This window comes from Lemur catta, chromosome 7, assembly GCF_020740605.2.
Source record: "Lemur catta isolate mLemCat1 chromosome 7, mLemCat1.pri, whole genome shotgun sequence".
NCBI lineage: Eukaryota > Metazoa > Chordata > Mammalia > Primates > Lemuridae > Lemur > Lemur catta.
Genome location: NC_059134.1, coordinates 95,556,738 through 95,575,923, shown reverse-complemented (window position 1 = coordinate 95,575,923; position 19,186 = coordinate 95,556,738). Strand labels below are relative to the sequence as shown.

Sequence of the window (19,186 nt, the reverse complement as noted above, 5' to 3'; positions counted from 1 at the left end):
AAAAATTTATGCTATACAGAACCTGCTGAGTCAAAACAATTATGAGAACTTGAGCATGAATCCACTACCTGGCTACGTGCCCTTATCACCTATGTTTGCAGCACTGTTTAAGCATAGCTTGAAGTTAACCATAACATCAGTAGCAAATACCTAAATATAGACTTCTTCTTCATCATCCTGACTTCCACAGTATCCAGGGGGATGATTTTGAAATATATTTCTTTCTCAAACCTCCTGGGAAGAAGTGAATCAGATTTCATTATAATTATATTAAACTGAAGATAATTTTAAGACATTCTGAACACTAAAAACCATGGCATATGCTATATTTAATTGATTAAAACATAATCATATGTTTATTCAGAATAATGCTAAACAGTCATCAACAAAGTATATGAAAAACATTGGACATCGACATAAATAAACAAATGTACTTAAATTATTATGAGCAAGAATGAAATCTGAAGTTGATTAAGCTCCTGACTGTCTCTTTCACATCTTTGTTCCTAAGGCTATAGATAAGGGGATTCAGCATGGGGATCACAACTGTAAAAAACACAGTGGCCACCTTGACCAGGAGCCATGAGCTGTTGGAGTTGGGCACACAGTAGAGAAGGAGGACAGTACCATGGAAAATGGTGATGGCAGTCAGGTGGGAGGCACAGGTGGAGAAGGCCTTCCGCAGTCCACCTGTAGAAGGCATCTTGATAATAGTGACAACTATGAAGACGTAGGAGGTGAGGATGACCAGAAGGCTGCAAGCCTCACTAAATATAGAAATGGCTAAACAGGCCATCTGGCTGAAGGTGGGGTCAGAGCAGGCCAGAGAGAGGATGGCAGAGTACTCACAGCCAAAGTGATTTATGATGTTAGGTCCACAGTAGGAAAGTTCCAAAAGAGAATACATGAGTGTCATGGAACAGAGTCCACCGCATATGTAAGCCCCAGCTACCAGGAGAGCACAGAGCTTGCGAGACATGGCAACTGTGTAGAGCAGGGGGTTACACACAGCCACAAACCGGTCATAGGCCATTGCTGCTAACATGAACATTTCTGTGATCACGAATGCACAGCCAAAGAAAAACTGTGCCATGCATCCACTGAAGGAGATAGTTCTGTCTTCCACTGCCAAGGTCTCCAACAGTTTGGGTGTAAATACATTGGAGTAACAAAAATCCAGAAAGGATAGATGTCCTAGGAAAAAGTACATGGGTGTTTGAAGTTTGGGATTAATTCTTATGACCACAATTATGAACCAGTTCCCCACCATAGTGACTGTGTAGATGGCCAAGAATACCAGGAAGAGGGGTGCCTGGAGGTGTGGATATTCTGAGAAGCCCAAGAGGATGAACGTGGTCACGGAGCTCTGGTTTCCTTCACCTAGGACCATGATCCTTGATTTTAGAAAAAGAAAGAACAAAAGAAAAAAAGAAAAAAAAAGAAAACTGAGCAGCAGAACTTGAGAAGGTGAGGTGTCAGGCACTCAGGAGAGGCCCAGTGCAAACCAGTGAGGACAAGTGTGGTCAGTTTGTATTCATAGTTTTCTGCTTCACTTTGGAGTCTCACTTGACAACTTGGTGTCTTTTTGATTATGGACAATGAGCTTTAGCCTTTAGTACTTTCGTTTTCTTATCTAAAATTTTTTTAAAAATTAGTTTATATATATGTACATAAATATATATAATCTGTTAATCTACGTGATACTTGGAGCACTGAATGCTCTATAATAAAAAATAATTATATGAAAGCAAAGGAGGCATAGAGCAAAATCAGGAAAGCGTTAATCAGATCATAGGAGTCAGTTAATCATGGCAGAAGAGTCCTTGAGAAGATCAAGCACTTCGAATGTATATAAATAAATACATGGTAGCAAATTCCTTTGGGGAAAGATGTATCTTGTCAACCATTCACAGTTCTGTATTCATATGTTGGATTATTACCTATTCTAGGTTTATATCACTATGAAGGACTCATCGAACATCTACTTAAGAGTGTCTTTAAGTGGTCTGATCAGAAATGGTCTGTCAATGATATACCCACCACATGGTCATTTATATGGCTCAAAATGCTGAATGATATAAAACTATCTCCTGAAGAAATATTTTGGAGATATTCTTAAAAATTTCACTTTGGGCCAGGTGCGGTGGCTCACGCCTGTAATCCTAGCCCTCTGGGAGGCCGAGGCAGGTGGATCGCTCAAGGTCAGGAGTTTGAGACCAGCCTGAGCAAGACCTCATCTCTACTAGAAATAGAAATAAATTATCTGGCCAACTAAAAATATATATAGAAAAAAATTAGCCAGGCATGGTGGCGCATGCCTGTAGTCCCAGCTACTCGGGAGGCTGAGGCAGTAGGATCGCTTAAGCCCAGGAGTTTGAGGTTGCTGTGAGCTAGGCTGATGCCATGGCACTCACTATAGCCCGGGCAACAAAGTGAGCCTCTGTCTCAAAAAAAAAAAAAAAAAATTAGAGCTCTAACATCCGTACTAACAACTAGACCTACTACTCCAATGAAATCTAATCTAGGCCAACAGTGTATGAACTCGAGAATCTGTTTATAATTGCTATATGTCAAATAAAATTGAAATTTGTAGTTAATTCTTTGAACTGAGTTGGGTCAATTCACTACTGTGTCGAACTTTAACCATAGTTCACTCTTAAGCCACAAACCCCATGCTTATATAATTAGAATTTTTGAACAAAGTTAAGGATTGTGCATTCATTATTAATTTTATATGCTACTAGAATCTTCTCTAATTTACTGTGTTGCCTGCAGAACTTTTAATTCTAAGTGGATGGATCCCTGAGCACAATCTTTGCCTTAATTCAGGACTCTCTTTCTGTCTAGAATACCTTCATCAATGTTACTGATCATCAGGGACCATCCTATTTTTCTGTATCCCATTATGATTTGGACAATTTGTTAAGCTTTTATAAAATATTTTTATCTTAACTTATGACTATTGCCCACATTGTGTTAAATATGTGCTTTCAGTTTAATAAATACAGGGAACCATAACGACCTGAAAAGTGAGAATAGTTTAAATGTGTTTCTTCCTTACCTACCTCACAATCATTTTCAGTCCAACATTCAGATTTGAATTCAAATTATTGATTTCTCAACACAATGATATATAATCTTCATTTTCCCCTTGCTTTCTCATCACGGTCTGGTGCTTTCTGGTTGTCCTTTTGTAATCTCAGGCTTATGGCTATTGGAAAGTCAGTCAGGAAAAAAGAAAAACAGAAATTTCAAAATGTTCCTTCCTCTTCATTCTCATCATCACCAGTTGTCATTTAGATACAAAGTTCCTTCCTGGCCTATGAAACTTCAACCCAACTATCCTCTACCCTTAGATATAATAATTTAGATGTTTTTGACGGCACTTTATTGCAAAATGCATCAAATTGAAACTGTTCTATATGGATTTCTACAATATCCCTCCCAGAAGAATATAAACAAATTATTTTGTCACTAAATATAATTTTCTACTTATACAAATATCTTAAAATTTTATTATATAAAAATTTATTGCTTCTAAACTACAGAAATGACACCTTTTCTCCTCTAGTGTTTTATACCATATCAGCTTTATTTATTTATTTTTTTTTTGAGACAGAGTCTCACTTTGTTGCCCAGGCTAGAGTGAGTGCCGTGGCGTCAGCCTAGCTCACAGCAACCTCAAACTCCTGGGCTTAAGCGATCCTACTGCCTCAGCCTCCCGAGTAGCTGGGACTACAGGCATGCGCCACCATGCCTGGCTAATTTTTTTTTCTATATATATTTTTAGTTGGCCAGATAATTTCTTTTTATTTTTAGTAGAGACGGGGTCTCACTCAGGCTGGTCTCGAACTCCTGACCTCGAGCGATCCACCCGCCTCGGCCTCCCAGAGGGCTAGGATTACAGGCGTGAGCCACCGCGCCCGGCCACCATATCAGCTCTAAATGAGAAATTCCCTATATAGTTCTTCCAAGAAAACTTCTTTGGTTAATACAAATATCACTATTTTTCTCCTGCTCTATTTTCCTTGATGCTATATTATCACAATCCTTATGAAATGCCTCGCATATTTTACTAATTTCATGTGTGTATGCTACTTTATTTTTTCTGAATTCATTAAATTTCTTAAGGACAAAACTTACATTTAACAATTCATCTAAAACCCTTAGTGTACCTAAAATAGCATTTAAAGACAAAGTTTTCAATTCAGTATAATGATCCTAAGAACAGTAAAAGTAGACTTTATCACCTGGAATATACACTATTAGATGACTTAAGTAGATACTTAGCTGATATAAGTTTTCCCCTCCCAAAAGCTTTCCAGATTTTAATATACCTCATCTAAGAATGAATATTGAAGCAACTCACCAAAAGCCAGATTTTCCTGATGTGTATTTTCTTATTGATGGCTTCCTTGTTATTATTAATTACTGCATGCATAATCCCTCTCAAAAGTAAAATGTTCTTATAAATCTTCCTGTTACTTTAAAGGCAGTGGGTGACTCTTACAAAACAAACTTCTGTACAGGAGTCAACTAATGACAGTTTTACAGTTGTCGAGAAATTTTGGAGGAGCATAAAGACACCCTTGAGTTAAAGACAGACCTGGAAACTATGTTCCATGATTGTGTTGTTTATTGTACATATAACTGTCCAACCTTGGAGACACGGGCCCTGGAGAATCATGATTGAATAATTAGAGGACGCTTCCTCTTCTTCAATTTAGAATGAAATTTCTTTTACACCATTAACATGTTGTGTTTTGTTCATAAGAAAAGTTTATATGTAGAGGCTATATTTCTGAAAATGGCAAAAATAACACCACTCTCAAGTCTATTGAAAAACCCTGTGTAGTGGATATGATTATTTTTAGTCTTTCCATTTTGAATTTCTATACTTGAGCATGTGTTTAACAGTGCACTTAACGTTATACAACACATATTTTTACATTCCTCTCTGTAGTCGTATTGTTATACCCTGAGTACTCCTGAATACACCTTAATTTTTACAGGTATTTTAATGAGATGATTGACAGTGTGAGGATATATCATGTATCTTAATTGTGGTCATAGGACCAGCTGCACTCTGAAGTATAGCCTTTTAGGTCATAGAGCTGGTTATTTTTTAAAACATCTATGTGATTCCTGAATCTGCTAATCAAGCGATCACAAAAGAGAAAGGAAAAGAAAATCTGCTGGATGCCCAGCAGCTGCAGGCAATATAGACACACTGTGCCTGTGCTCAGGTAGTATTCAAGCAGGTGCATCACCTGGTAAAACGTGTCCCTGACCAGGCCTAGGTACTCTTGGAGAAGGATATGAGAAACCACCATCAGCACAGGCTGCAATACAGGCCTACCCCACGCTCTCACTGAAAGTACACGCACCTGGACCTGCCAGTCCAACCCCATGACGCACATCTCCAGGGTCACTGTGTGAGCAGGGCTCGGGCAGTGAGTAGAACATCTGCCTTTCAGCAGGAGCATCCTCACTCTCTACACCTGGAGTAGGGAAAGACTGAAAGACATCCTCTTAACCAAGTGGTAGAACAGTATCCCCCCAAATGGGGCAACCTGACATCAAATATCTTTTGATGGGACCAAAATTGCCTATACAGAATTTTTTTAAAAAAGAAACCGTTGAACCCAAATGTAATGAAAAGGAAACAATCAGACAATGTGAATGGGAAACACCCCCAAGATAACTTGCCAGGACTCTTCAAGAAAATGTATAAATAACCAAAAGAGAGACCAAAGAGATCTAAGCAGCCAAATAGAGTTGTTACACCTGGATAGGGTCTTGTGTTGTCCATTAATTTTGGGCCCTCTCTTGCTTGGAGCTGGTTTTATATTCCTATCTGGTGAGTCTTGCCCACCCCTTGATGTCCTCAAAGGACGGACAAGGCTGGTGTTTGTAGGTGATGGGGATGTGTATCCTTTTATTAATGTTACAGTCTTTCCCTTCAGCTCTGGCCTTCATTGGAGCATGAATGGGAGCCTTGTGTATGGGGATGGGGCTTTCCCACGGGCTGATCTCAAATGTGGATGAAAGAGTCCAGGAGCCCCTCTTCTAGCTGTCCCTCCCCTGTGCCAAAAGTGCCAGGATAGGGCTGTTTGTTTGTTGGTTGGTTGGTTTTTAGTTTCCAAATATTAAGGGAGTATAAATGTTTTTGTTACCTTGATAGTTCTTAAAATGCTTGAGTGAGGGCCATTAGTGTGTGCATCACCTGAATAGTGGCCATTGTGCCTGTTAGGTAGGTTTTAACCCCTTCCTTCCTCCCCCTCTCCACTTATTGATTTCCAATGACTTTTACTTTTCTCTGTGTCTATGTGAGCCCATTGATTAGTTTCAAATTATTAGAGTACATGTGGCATTTGTTTTTCCATTCCTGGGATACCTCACTTAGGGTAATGGTCTCCAGTTCCATTCAAATCGCTGCAAAAGGCATGAATTCATTTCTTTTTATGGCTGAGAAGCACTCCATGGTACATTGTTTGTCATTTTTGTTTTTCATTTCGGAAGCCAGCATCTGGCCTGGATACCCCCTCAGGCTGTCAGAGAGGTGGATTTCTTTAGGAAACCACCCTTCAGTTCTTGTTTTCCTATACATGGATATTTGCCCTAGGGAAAGGGAAGAAGAGGGTGCAAGAGACACAGACAGGCTCTTATCTGACTGAGTCCATCTGGTCTGCCTTCTCTCCCTCTTGCCTGCTTCCTGCCGCCTGGCTCATACCTGGCTCCCTCTTTCCTGCAGCCCCCTCCTGAATGCTGTGGTCTTCCTCACTCTGATTCTTGTCCTTATACCTCCATCTTATTTGTCTGCCAGAAATGCCTGGGCATCTCTTAGTTGTGGATGGTAGGCTAAATAATGGCCCCAAAGTTGTCCACATCCTAACCATAGAGCCTGTGAATAAGTAGCTAACATGACAAGAGGGACTTTGCAGATGTTATTAAGTTAAGGATCCTGAGATGGGGAGACTACACTGAATTATCTTGGCGGGTCCTAAATAGAATGGTCTCCCCTTACAGGGGGTCACAGAGGAGTCAATCAAAGGGATCTTGATGAGATGAAGCATAGATTGGAGGGATGTGTTTTGAAAATGGAGGAAGAGGCCACAAGCCAAGGGATACAGGGGCCACCAGAAGCTGAGGACAAGAACATGCATTCTGTCCCCAGAGCCTCCGGAAGGAGCCAGCCTTGCCATCACCTTGGCTTTAGCCCAATAAAGCTGATTGGGATTTCTGACCTTCAAAACTGTAAAAGAATAGATGTCATTGTTTTAAGCCACTAAATTAGTGGTAATTTGTGACAGCAGCAACAGGAAATTAATACAGGCTCCTTTCCTATCTCTTTGCCATTGCCAGTTGTTTCTCATTTCCCCCCATTACTTTCTCCAAACAAGAGTGTTCTTGTCGTGTAAGATGGGAGGGCTCTGGAGTTAGACTTAACCCCTGATGGCACCTCTGACTACTGTGTGACCTGAGGCAAGTCACATTGCCTCCCTGGGTAGCAGTTTCCTCTCAACATGAGGGTCAATTGGGCAATGCAGAAGTCCCTGGCTGGCAGCCTCTTGTTTGTATCAGGCCTGCAGCTAAGTCTTGTTGAGCTGCCAGTGTTTTAAAGCTTTACATTGTATTATTTTGAACAGGACAATATATTAACATTGCGTAAAATTGAAAAAGTATTTAAAAAAATGTTTCCAGTGAAAAGTTACTCTCTCTTCCACCCCTGTCCTCAGCCATCCCAGTTTTCCCCACACCTGGCGTATTCCAGCAGAGATATTTCTATACATATACCATAAATTTCTCTCACATACACACACTCTTTAAATAAATAACATGCCATATACTTACTGTTTGACACTTTGCTTTTATTATTGAACATATTTTGATGGTCTTTCCATATCACTACAAGGGAGGCTTCCTCACTTTTATTAATAGCTGCATAGGTCCCAATTGTATGGATGTGCCATAATGTATTTCTCTGGGCTTACCAATGGAATTATAGGGTATTTCCCATATTTTGTTATTAAAACAGTGCTGACATAAATAACCTTATAAATATGTCATTTTGTATGATAGTGTGTGTCACAGTACACATTTCTAGAAATGGAACTGCTGAGTCAGAAGATATGTGCATGGCTATAATATCAAAAAAGGGAAAATAATCAGCGTTGCTGAGAATGTGGGAAAATTGGAAACCTCATTCACTGCTGATGATGAGACTACAAAAGGGTGCAACTGCTCTGGAAAATTATCTGGCAATGCCTCAAAAAGTTGAACATAGAGTTGCCATATAACCTCGTTTCCACTCCTAGATATTAATATTCAGTGAAGAAAAATCAAAACAAATATCCAAAAAAAACTTGTACATGAATGTTATAGCAAGATTATTCATAGTAGCCAAAAATGGAAACAGCTCAATGTCCATAAAATAACAAATGGGTAAACGTAAGGTGGCATATCCATGCAATGGAGCATTATACATCATTAACTCTAATGAAGTGCTGAGACATACTACCAAACAGATGGACCTTGGATTTTAACTTCACAAGAGTTAAATTGGACTGTAGGTTGAACTGGGAAAACATAAGGTAAACTCTACTAACACAGAAACCTTTGTATTACAACATGTGAATCAAGTATTTGGCTTAAGTAGTCTGAGATTTCATCCTCAATAATATTTATAATTTTAAAAGTTATTTTACTAAACATCAGAGTAAACAGACAAGGGAGGGCTACCAAACATTCATGTACTGATTTGATAGTGAACTATTACACCAGTAATCTCAAGATAAATAAGTAATATTTCTAACATTATATTTTATGACATAAAAACTTATCATTGATTAACTTCCTGACTGTGTCTTTTACATCCTTGTTCCTGAGGCTATAGATCAGGGGGTTAAGCATGGGAATGACCACAGTGTAAAAGACAGAGGCCACCTTGACCATGATCCATGAACTTTTGGAGTTAGGAATGCAGTAGAGAAACAGGATGGTTCCATGGAAGATGGTGATGGCGGTCATGTGGGAGGCACAGGTGGAGAAGGCTTTATGGCGCCCCCCAGGTGAAGGCATCTTCATGACAGTGATAAAAATAAAAACATAGGAAGTAAGAATGATCATCAGGCTGCTTATTTCATTGAATGTAGCAGAAACTGAAGTGACCTTCTGGCTAATGTAGGGGTCAGAGCAGGACACAGCAACGATGGCACCATGCTCACAGAAAAAGTTATTTATGATATTATTTCCTCTGAAGGATAATTCCAGTAGAAAGTAGGTAAGTGTCAGGGAACAGACTATACCCCAAGAGTATGACACAGCCACCAACAAAAAGCAAAGCTTTTGGGACATTGCAACTGTGTAGAGCAGAGGGTTGCAAACGGCCACAAATCGGTCATAGGCCATCACTGCCAACATGAAGGTTTCTGCCACCACGAAGATGCAGGCAAAGGAGAACTGCATGATGCATCCTGTGAAGGAGATGGTCCTGTCCTCCACAACCAAGTTCTCCAGCAGTTTGGGTGTCACTGTGGTGGAATAACAGAAATCCACAAAGGACAAGTGGCTGAGGAAAAAGTACATGGGGGTGTGGAGTCTGGGGTTGACCCTGATGACCACGATCATGCCCAGGTTCCCCAGCACAGTGACCGTGTAGATGGCCAGGAACACCAGGAACAGGGGCACCTGGAGGTCCGCATATTCTGAGAAGCCCAAGAGGATAAAGGTGACTCCAGAAGTCTGATTTTGTTGGTTCCTGGGACAAAATAGGAAAGTTGATTGAGAGAAGTGAGAAGAAAAACTTGGAGAAAGTGGATTAAAATGAGGAAATGTTGAGAGGCTTAATGATTATTCATAAAGAGTGCTATGAAAAACAGTTTCAGCCATTACATTATTTCAAAAGCTATAATTTACCTATATCATAGTTATAAAATAAATATTAAATTGGTATAAGTGAAATAATAAAAGATGGGAGGTGTGAGAGGAAGAAATTAAGTGCAGTTGGCCCTGGTATATTTTTAACAATCAGACTCAGTATCATCAGAGGCAACTAGCTTCATGAGAAAGGCCAGTCTAGATTTTTGTATGAATCAGAGTTTGAAAGTAAAAATTATCACAAGTTTCAACAATTTATTTCCTTCTTCCCCTTTTAAACAATGAGAACTTAGAACTCAAAAAAGAAAATTAAAAAATTAATGACTCACTATAATGGTCATTGCATTTTTTTACTATTTTTATACAGCTATTTCCAAAGTTCTGTTTCCAGTGATCTTACACTTTCACACATTTCTCTCCATATATTTTAGATCTTTCCTGTAAATGAATAATGTACTTGATCATCCACAGTTACCTAATTTTTGAAAATTATAAATATCTGTTACCTCTTCTTGGTGTATCATAATGTAAGGTATTCAGAATGATTTTGGGTGAAACAAACTTAATAATTATATGTCCAGACCATTTTCATTATGCTGGAGAGCCTTCTACATACAACATCATGCTCAGTTGGTGAATATAGTCTACCTCAAATGCTCCAAAGATTAGACATTGCTTACTGATAAATTACTACAGTTTTTACTTAGAGATTTTTTTTGTATTGAATTAGTTTCAATAGACACACAGACAGTACTACCAATTCTCTAGTTTCTTAGTTTCTTCATCTCTTGCAACAATTGTATCTCTACTTAACTTATTTCTCATAGCCATAGTTACACTATTAACTATGTCATTATCAGTAACTATAAACTCTGAAAAATATCAACTTCAAGCAACCCCTGTAACAATACATATTTAACTTTTTTATCATTTACCATTTTATCAGTGTTACTGAACGATAAAATACAATTCACAAGGGCAAATATGGAACACTAGGACATAATAGGTGCTCAATAATACTCATTGACTAAATGAAGGCATATGTAAAGGAATAAGCTATTGGGCAGATGGCAGAGGAGAGGAGAGAATGGGTATATACACACCTAATGGGTGTGGTGTGCACCATCTGGGGGATTGAGACACTTGAAGCTCTGACTCGGGTGGGACAAAGGCAATATATGTAACATTTGTACCCCTGTAATATGCTGGAATTAAAAAAATTTAAAAAAAGAAGAAGAAAAAAATAAAAAATAAGCTATTGATATATAATATACATATATTGCAGCAAAATTTTATAATAATGCTAAAGAAATTAGACTTTCCTATTAAATCAAGACCACACAGTAAACTTACAATACACTGAGATACATATTGAGTCCTACACAACAAGTAACTGTAATGAAACCTCATGAGACTTAAGCATCCTAAATTAGCATAAAATGAGGACATTGATGGGGGGGAATGATACACTGGATTATTTTTTTTAAATGTTCTGAGTGCCTTCAAAATAAGTCAACTGCCCTTTTCTGCCATCATAATCCAGAACCACATCATAACTGCTTACTGAAAGCTAAAATAAGACTCAGCATTAAAGAAATACCATTCAACACAGAATCCTTTAAAAACTACATGCTTTTATCACAAGCTGAAACTAAATGCTCTCAAGTTTTCACTGAATTATCACGATTTAATACTCTAAGACGATATATAGCACTTACATTTCCTGCATGTATATATGAAGATATAATTCACATATACCTGAAGATTTTCTTCTTTAATTGCTCTCCTTTAATTGCTTCATTTTATTTGATATTTGTGATTTGATCTTCTACTACATTTATTACTACTTCCTAAATGTATTTTTCAGTTTAACACAAAATACTTTGAGTGCAAATTTCATACCTGAGCACACTTTTTTCACTTTTTCAAACTTTTTCGAAAGTCTGTATTCTCTCCCTGGATTTGCTCTAACAAAATCTGAGCAGCCCAGGGTCGAAAGGAAAATTATCCCTGTCAAAGACAAATATATTTTCTTATATATATATTCAGCTCATTCTTACCCAGACATCTTTTCCACCTGTGTGGGTTTTTAATCTGCCTCCTACACTCTGTATTTATACAAACAGACTTGGGCCAGAGTTTACAATCTCTCAATTAGCCCCCGGAGCTGTCATTCACATTCAGCTGACTGAGGGCTCAAGGTGCTGTGCATACTCTTTCCCTCCTATCTAGTGACAGCCACTCTGACTTTCTAATTGCATATTTCCTATGTACTCAGCACAATAATAGGTATTTTAGAAACTATAAATTTTTGAAATATCAGTCCTGTCCTCAAAATTTATTTGCCTCTAAGAATTAATCTGAGAAATAATGTGTATAACTGCAGTGATACAATACAACATATAATTCTTGTTACTTATTAAATGTAAAGTTTGTGTGCATAAAAAGAAAGAGAAGATTGTTATCAAGAAAAAATGCAAATATTTCCTGGTAGTGCAGACCGATTAATAATAATAAATATGGTGACAGATAATGAATCAAATATTTCTAATTAGAGGATCTAGGTAGTAATCATAGCAGTTAGATTTACACATGAGTTTGCCTCCTGCAAAGATTACTGGAACACCTTATTTTCCTTCTAATGTGAAATAAAGTGAGAATTGAATCAACTCACCTAAGGGCAAAAGAATTTGACTTATTCATTTACTAAAGCTTCTTTGCAAAGATTAATAGACTCCAGAAAAGTTCCTGCCAAAAACTCAGATTTTAAATATTATAGCAAACCTGAAAAAAGTAGCAAGATATATTTCAGTGTATGTTTCTAGGAAATGACTTTCTCTTCCTAATATTTTGAAAATAAACTCAATGATAACAAAGAGAAAACAGAAACCAAAAAACTGAATTCTGATGCTAAATTGTGTCACACATATATGCCACCAAGGCCTTAGAGATGTTAACCCTAGAGAATATAATTAAAGTATTGCTTAGGAGACCACAAACTGAACAATTAGATGAAACAATGTCCCAGGTGACATACTACTTATGTAACTTCTTCTAAAGATTGAGGAATAATTTCATTATCAACTTTAATTCCATGATCTTCTTGTAAATATGTTGAAGCAGACTGAATACATTTTTACTTTAAATACCTGTAAAATACAAAAATGTACAAAAGGAAAAAAAATCAGCTATTGGGAAAAATCTAGAGATAACTATACTTAATTTCTGTTGTATTTCTGGTTTTCTCACGCTTATGTGTGTGTGTGTGTGTGTATATATATATACACAGATATATATATATATATATCAGTGTATATCTGGATACAAAGCTTATACAATAAGTATCATAGTTATATTGTTTATCTTTTTAATATAATATTGTGAGCTTCATTTTTATGCAATAAATAGCTATTCAACTTCTATAAAGAGCTGTTTAACTTTTCATCAAATGTGATGTGCTTTATTCTTTAATTCATTAGGTATGTATATCAATGGTTTTCAAAATTTACTGTGAATTTTATTACAAACAGGGATGCAAAAAAATCCTCAACAGAATATTAGAAACTGAATTCAACAGCATATTAAAGAAAATTAAAGGCCAAATTAAGTCACTCATGCCTGTAATCTGAGCACTTTGAGAGGCCAAAAGAGGAGCCTCATTTGAAGCTGGGAGTGCAAGACCAGCCTGGTCAATATAGTGAGACCCTGTTTCTGCAAAAAATGAAACATTAGTTGGGCATGGTGGTGCACACCTGTAGTCCTAGCTTCCTGAGAAGCTGAGGTGGTAGGATGGCTTGAGCCAAAGAATTCAAGGTGCAGTTAGTTATGATTGCACCACTGCACCTCAGCCTGGGCAACAGAGAGAGACCCTGTCTCTAAAATAAATAAATAAATGACATTAAATTAAATACTATGCCAAGTGGAATTGCATTTCAGGAATAAACACAAAAAATCAATCAATATAATATTAATACCATACAAAAATCAATCAATGCAATATACCACATTAATAGTATAAAGGGAAAATATATGATTCTCTCAACTGATGCAGAAAAAGAATTTGACAAAAGTTCACATTCTGTCATAATAACAACACACACACACACATACACACACAAAACTAAGAATGGACGAAAACTTCCTCAACATAATAAAGGATGTATATGAGAAACCCACATCTAATATAATAATCAATGATGAAAAACTGAAAGATTGTCCCCAAAGATCAAGAACAAGTCAAGGCTATTCATTCTCACCACTTTCATTCAAGATAGAATTAAAAGTTCTAGCCAGAGAAATTGGGCAAGAAAAAATTTTTTAAAGGAATCTGAATTTGAAAGGAAGAAGTAAAATTAACTCTCTTCAGCAAAGTTGTAGGACACAAATTCAACATTCAAAAATCGGTTTCATTTCTATGCTTTCAATGAACAGTTTGAAAAGGACATTTAAAGAGCAATTAATTCACCACAGCATCAAAAATAATAAAATACTTAGGAATAAATTTAACCAAACAGAAAAAGAATGCCACACTGAAAGCTATGAAATGTAACTTAAAGTAATTAAAAAGAACGTAAATAAATGGAAAGACATCTCATGTTCATAGATTGGAAGGCTTCATATTTTAAGGTGCTAATACTACCCAAAACAATTACAAATACAATGAAATCTCTCTAAAAATCCCCAAGACGTTTTCTGTAGAAGTAACAAATACCCATTCTAAAATTCATACAGAATTGCATGAGAACCCAAATAACCAAAACAATCTTTAAAAAAGTATAACATTGGAGATTTTACACTTTCTGACTTCAAATTTACCACAAAGCTACAGTAATCAAAACAGTGAGATATTTGGACATATAGACCAATGGAATGGAATAGACAAACCTGAAGTAAACATACATATATGGTCAAATAAATTATACGAGAGTACCAAGATTATTCAATAGGAACAGGGTAATCTTTTTAACAGATGATGTTGAGAAAACTGGATAGCTTCATGCAAAAAAATAAATTTGAAAGCTTATATTACACCATGAGAAAATTAGCTTTAAATGGATCAAAGACCTAAAGGTAATAGCTGAAACTTTGCATGGCCAAAGAACAATATCATCTGCTTATTACAAGAAGGTTTTGAGACAGTTAGCAGAAGCTTTAGCAGAAAAATGCCCAAGACAGCATCACCAGGGAGTCCTTCTCCACAAACACAATGCTCCTGCTCATTCTTCTCAACAAACAAGGGTGATTTTGTAAGAATTTGATAGGAAATCATTAGGCATCCACTTTACAGTCCTGATTTGGCTCCTTCTAACTTCTTTTTGTTTCTTAGTCTAAAAAAAAGATTTTTTTTCTTCTGTTGATAATGTAAAAAAATACTTCATTGGCATGGTTAAATTCTGAAGACCCTTAGTTATTTAGAAATGGACTAAATGGCTGGTATTATTACTTACTAAAGTGTCTTAAACTTGATGGAGATTATGTTGAGAAACAAAATCTATATTTTATTTTTAATTCCACTTTTTATGAATTATTTAAAGTTTCCATTTAAATTTTAAAATATTCTACAAATCAACAGCAAAACAATAAAAACCAACCTAATTCAAAAATGAGCAAAAAACCTGAATAGACTTGTCTTCAAAGAAGATATATACATGGCTAATAGGCATATGAAAAGATTCGTAATATCACTAATCATTAGGGAAACAAAAATCAAAAACACAATGAAAAGCAACTCATTTTTCAAGAAAAATAAATTCTAGAGTTCTACTGTACGATATTGTGGTTACAGTTAACTTCACTCTATTGTACACTTAAAATTCTAAGAGAGTAGATCTCATGTATCTGTTCTTATGAGAAAAATAAAACAGAACAAATTTCTTTTGATAATATTAAAAAGGTGCAGACACATTTGCTGTTTACAATCTAGTTTGAGAAGCAAAACTGTCATGGAATTAATAAGACCAATTAATAAATAAATTTTGAATACATGCATAGGTGAAAAAAATAAAATCATAATTTTAATTAGTCCTCACTTATACTCCAATAGGATGTATACCAGATTGTAGGTAAGGTATACTTAGCTATAGTATACTTTTATTATTATTACTAGTTTTTGTTTAATTAGCAGGGAAAAATATTGACTCATCTGTTCCTTTGGTGAGAAATAAATAATGCCATATTTTAGGCTCTTAAAACCAAGTTTCTTTTCTCAAGGACAATAAACTGTGTGAGTTGACCCTCATTAGTTAAAATGTAAACTACATTAAAAATCCATTTTCTTAATCAGGATGAAGCTGAGATATTTTGGTTTCCAAACCATTAAAATTTTCATGAACAACAACAACAACAAAAACAGAACAAAACAAACAAAAATGAGATATCACTTCACACCCATTAATGGCTATTATATAAACAAAAGGAAAAAAGAAAAAGAACAAAATGAAAAATAACCAATGTTGGGGGGATATAAAGGAATTGGACTCCTTGAATATTACTGGTGGGAATATAAAATTGTGATGCTGCTATGAAAAAACATATTTCAGTACCTGCTTCAACATGGATACACAATGTAAACATTAGACTAAGCGAAACAAACCAAACACAAAAGGCAAATATTGTGTGATACCATATATATGAGGTACCTAGTAGAGTCAAATTCACAGAGACAAAAGGTTAGAATACTGTTTATGAGGGACCGAGAGAGGGAGATATTGGGAGTTATTGTTTAATGGGTACAGGCTCCCAGCTTGAGATGTAGAAAAAGATCTTGAGACAGGGTGATGGTTGTACAACTATATAAATATACTTTATGCTATAAAATTTTATAGTTTAAAATGATAAGTTTTATGTTCTGGGAATTTTATCCCAATAAAAATATTACATTAGAAAAAACACTAACAAGTCAGTAACAAGACAAGCAACCCAATTTAAAATGAGCAAACAATTTTCAATAGACAGAAAATGACCAATAATCACTGTAAGAATGCTCAGAATTATTTACCAGGGAAATTAAAGGTAAAATTCTAATGAGATACCACTACTCGCCTGATAGAAATGACTAACAACGTTAAATCTAACAATACCAATTTCTGACAAGAATGTGAAGCAACTGTTACCCAGGCATAGCTCATAAGTGGGTAAACGAGTTACACAGGCTTCTATAACTGTCACGTCTCATTGAAGTGGACTCCTAAGATCTATGCAATTTTTTTTAATTTTTAAAATACACAGTGAGTTTAGTCTTCCTGGATTTAATTGGAAAATTCATAGTATTAATTTGAAAATGGATTAGTTATGAGAGACTTCCTCTTATCCATTGTCAGAAGACAAATGATATCTGGAATAGTATTACCTAAATCTTAGTGCAAGAAAATCCTCTTTATGCCTGATGTTTGAAACAGAAGGCTAAAGGGAAACATTAATTTAGATATGGATAGATGATAGATGGATGGATAGACAAATAGACATATGGATATAGATACAGAGACATATAGTGAAAGATTGATAAATGCAGAAACATAAGCATTTATGCATAAACCACATATGCATATTTACATAAATATAAAAATCACAGGCTGTTTGCATTTTGCATTTTCCTTTATGTTTTGCGGAATTGTATATTTACAAGTCAGTTACAAACTTATATAGCATTTAATTTTCAAAGAAAGTCTGAATGTATTTAATAAGATTTGCAAAAATATTGTATGATAAACCAAAATTTGAATATTTTAATGATTTTTCTAGGGAAACATACCTAATTATATCAGAAGTTAACAAATAAAACCCAGATCTCTTAAATCCCAGTACAGTATTCTCTCTTCTTTTACATGAGGCAATGTTTTGTTTTATAAAGTTTATCCTCATTTGACATAATGAGAACAACATATTTTACTTTCCACCACTATTACCAAATTGATTCTCATCTATTTGTTGTCTCATTCTCAGCTAATTGCATGATAATTGATAGAATTTGTTTTCATATGGTCCAGTAGAACAAAATCCATCTCCAAAATAGTAACTGAGAGAACAAATTTTTCTTACAAGTGGTAAAAACATAATATCCACCAGATGGCAGAATAATACCATAATTTAAATCAAGAAACTAAAAATCTCATTGTATTGTTTTAAAGAGAAAATAGAGAAACAGCAAGATGTTTATAGTTTGAATGTACTTTAAAGACCATTCAATCCATCTCATTTTCTTTCATATGTAAGGGATGAATTTTTCAAAGACGGTAATTACGTGACCACATTCAAACATGCACATCTATTGATATTTATTTTTATTTTCTCCATTTATCATTTTTGACTAGAAGTAATGCACTGTCTCCTGGTCACTTACACTGTCATCAATTTTAAAAAGAAAATACAGAGTTATATATTGAATAACAACTATAAGTATAGCCTGAATACCTATAATAATTTGAATCTATAATATTTCTATTTGATATATTTAGATGTCTTCAAAGCTGGCTGATAGGATCACTGCATTCACTCCCCAAATGCATTTTGAATAATTCCTATGTTAAACCTAATACATTCCCTTGCAAATCTTACCCATTAATGGTAGGAAAACAGTGACACGCTGGCAATTTCAATACATGTAATATGTTCAATGATAGTGGTATATAAGAATTAAGTAGGATCACCTGAGGAGGATACACATCACAGAAGTAGTGGTCTACCTCATTAGGAACACAGAACGGTGAGAAGAAAGTGAGAAGAAACTAACTGGTGGAGTGAATAAATCTCCCAGTACAACAAGCTATGATGATTGTGTCACACCTCTGCCTGTTCATGATGACAGCACAGTGCAAGGGCTTGCAGATGGCCATGTAGTGGGTGTCATAGACCATCCCTGTGAGAATGAAGATCTCTGTGCCGCCAAGGAAGTGAATGATAAATAGCTGTATCATGCAGTTATTATAGGAAATGATATTCCTTTCTGCTAGTAAATCAGCCATTAGTTTGGGTGTCACTGTGGATGTACAGCAAAGACCTGAGAATGAGCGGTAACTGAGGAACAAATACATGGGCTGGTCAATTAGCTGAGTGTATGTGACAGAAATCATTAGGAGCAAGTTTTCCATCCAAATAACAATGTAGCAAAATAAAAATAATACAAAACAGAGGAATTCAATGCTCTTATTTTGAAAACGTCCAAAGAGAATAAACACAGGGACTTTATTCCTACTCTCCATGGTCCAGAGCAGTAAAAATACATAACAGCCACCTGAAAATACAAAATGCATAGGTTATTGTCAGAAATGCCATGGAGAGTATTGATAATAATATTAATACCATGAAATTA

General features: G+C 35.8%; 2 protein-coding genes across 2 annotated transcripts; both read right to left on the bottom strand.

The window, feature by feature from the left end:
• Positions 1–442: 442 nt before the first annotated feature.
• Positions 443–1,390, bottom strand: LOC123642114 (olfactory receptor 5D18-like). Its single transcript, XM_045557026.1, has one exon. It carries the CDS (start codon positions 1,388–1,390, stop codon positions 443–445), a length of 948 nt encoding a protein of 315 aa, XP_045412982.1.
• Positions 1,391–8,817: 7,427 nt separating this feature from the next.
• Positions 8,818–18,731, bottom strand: LOC123642113 (olfactory receptor 5D13-like). Its single transcript, XM_045557025.1, has 2 exons — positions 18,661–18,731; positions 8,818–9,760 (listed from the first exon to the last, which is right to left on the bottom strand). The coding sequence occupies exons 1-2, from the start codon at positions 18,729–18,731 to the stop codon at positions 8,818–8,820; spliced, it is 1,014 nt and encodes a 337-aa protein (XP_045412981.1).
• Positions 18,732–19,186: the final 455 nt, after the last annotated feature.

Bases quoted from the DNA above. Each gene is read 5' to 3' on its own strand.
- LOC123642114 (XM_045557026.1), bottom strand. From the start codon at position 1,390: ATGGTCCTAGGTGAAGGAAACCAGAGCTCCGTGACCACGTTCATCCTC.
- LOC123642113 (XM_045557025.1), bottom strand. From the start codon at position 18,731: ATGGTCTATGACACCCACTACATGGCCATCTGCAAGCCCTTGCACTGT. The intron at 9,761-18,660 runs GTGTGACACAAT...ATTTTGTCCCAG, and splicing joins GTCATCATGAACAGGCAGAG to GAACCAACAAAATCAGACTT.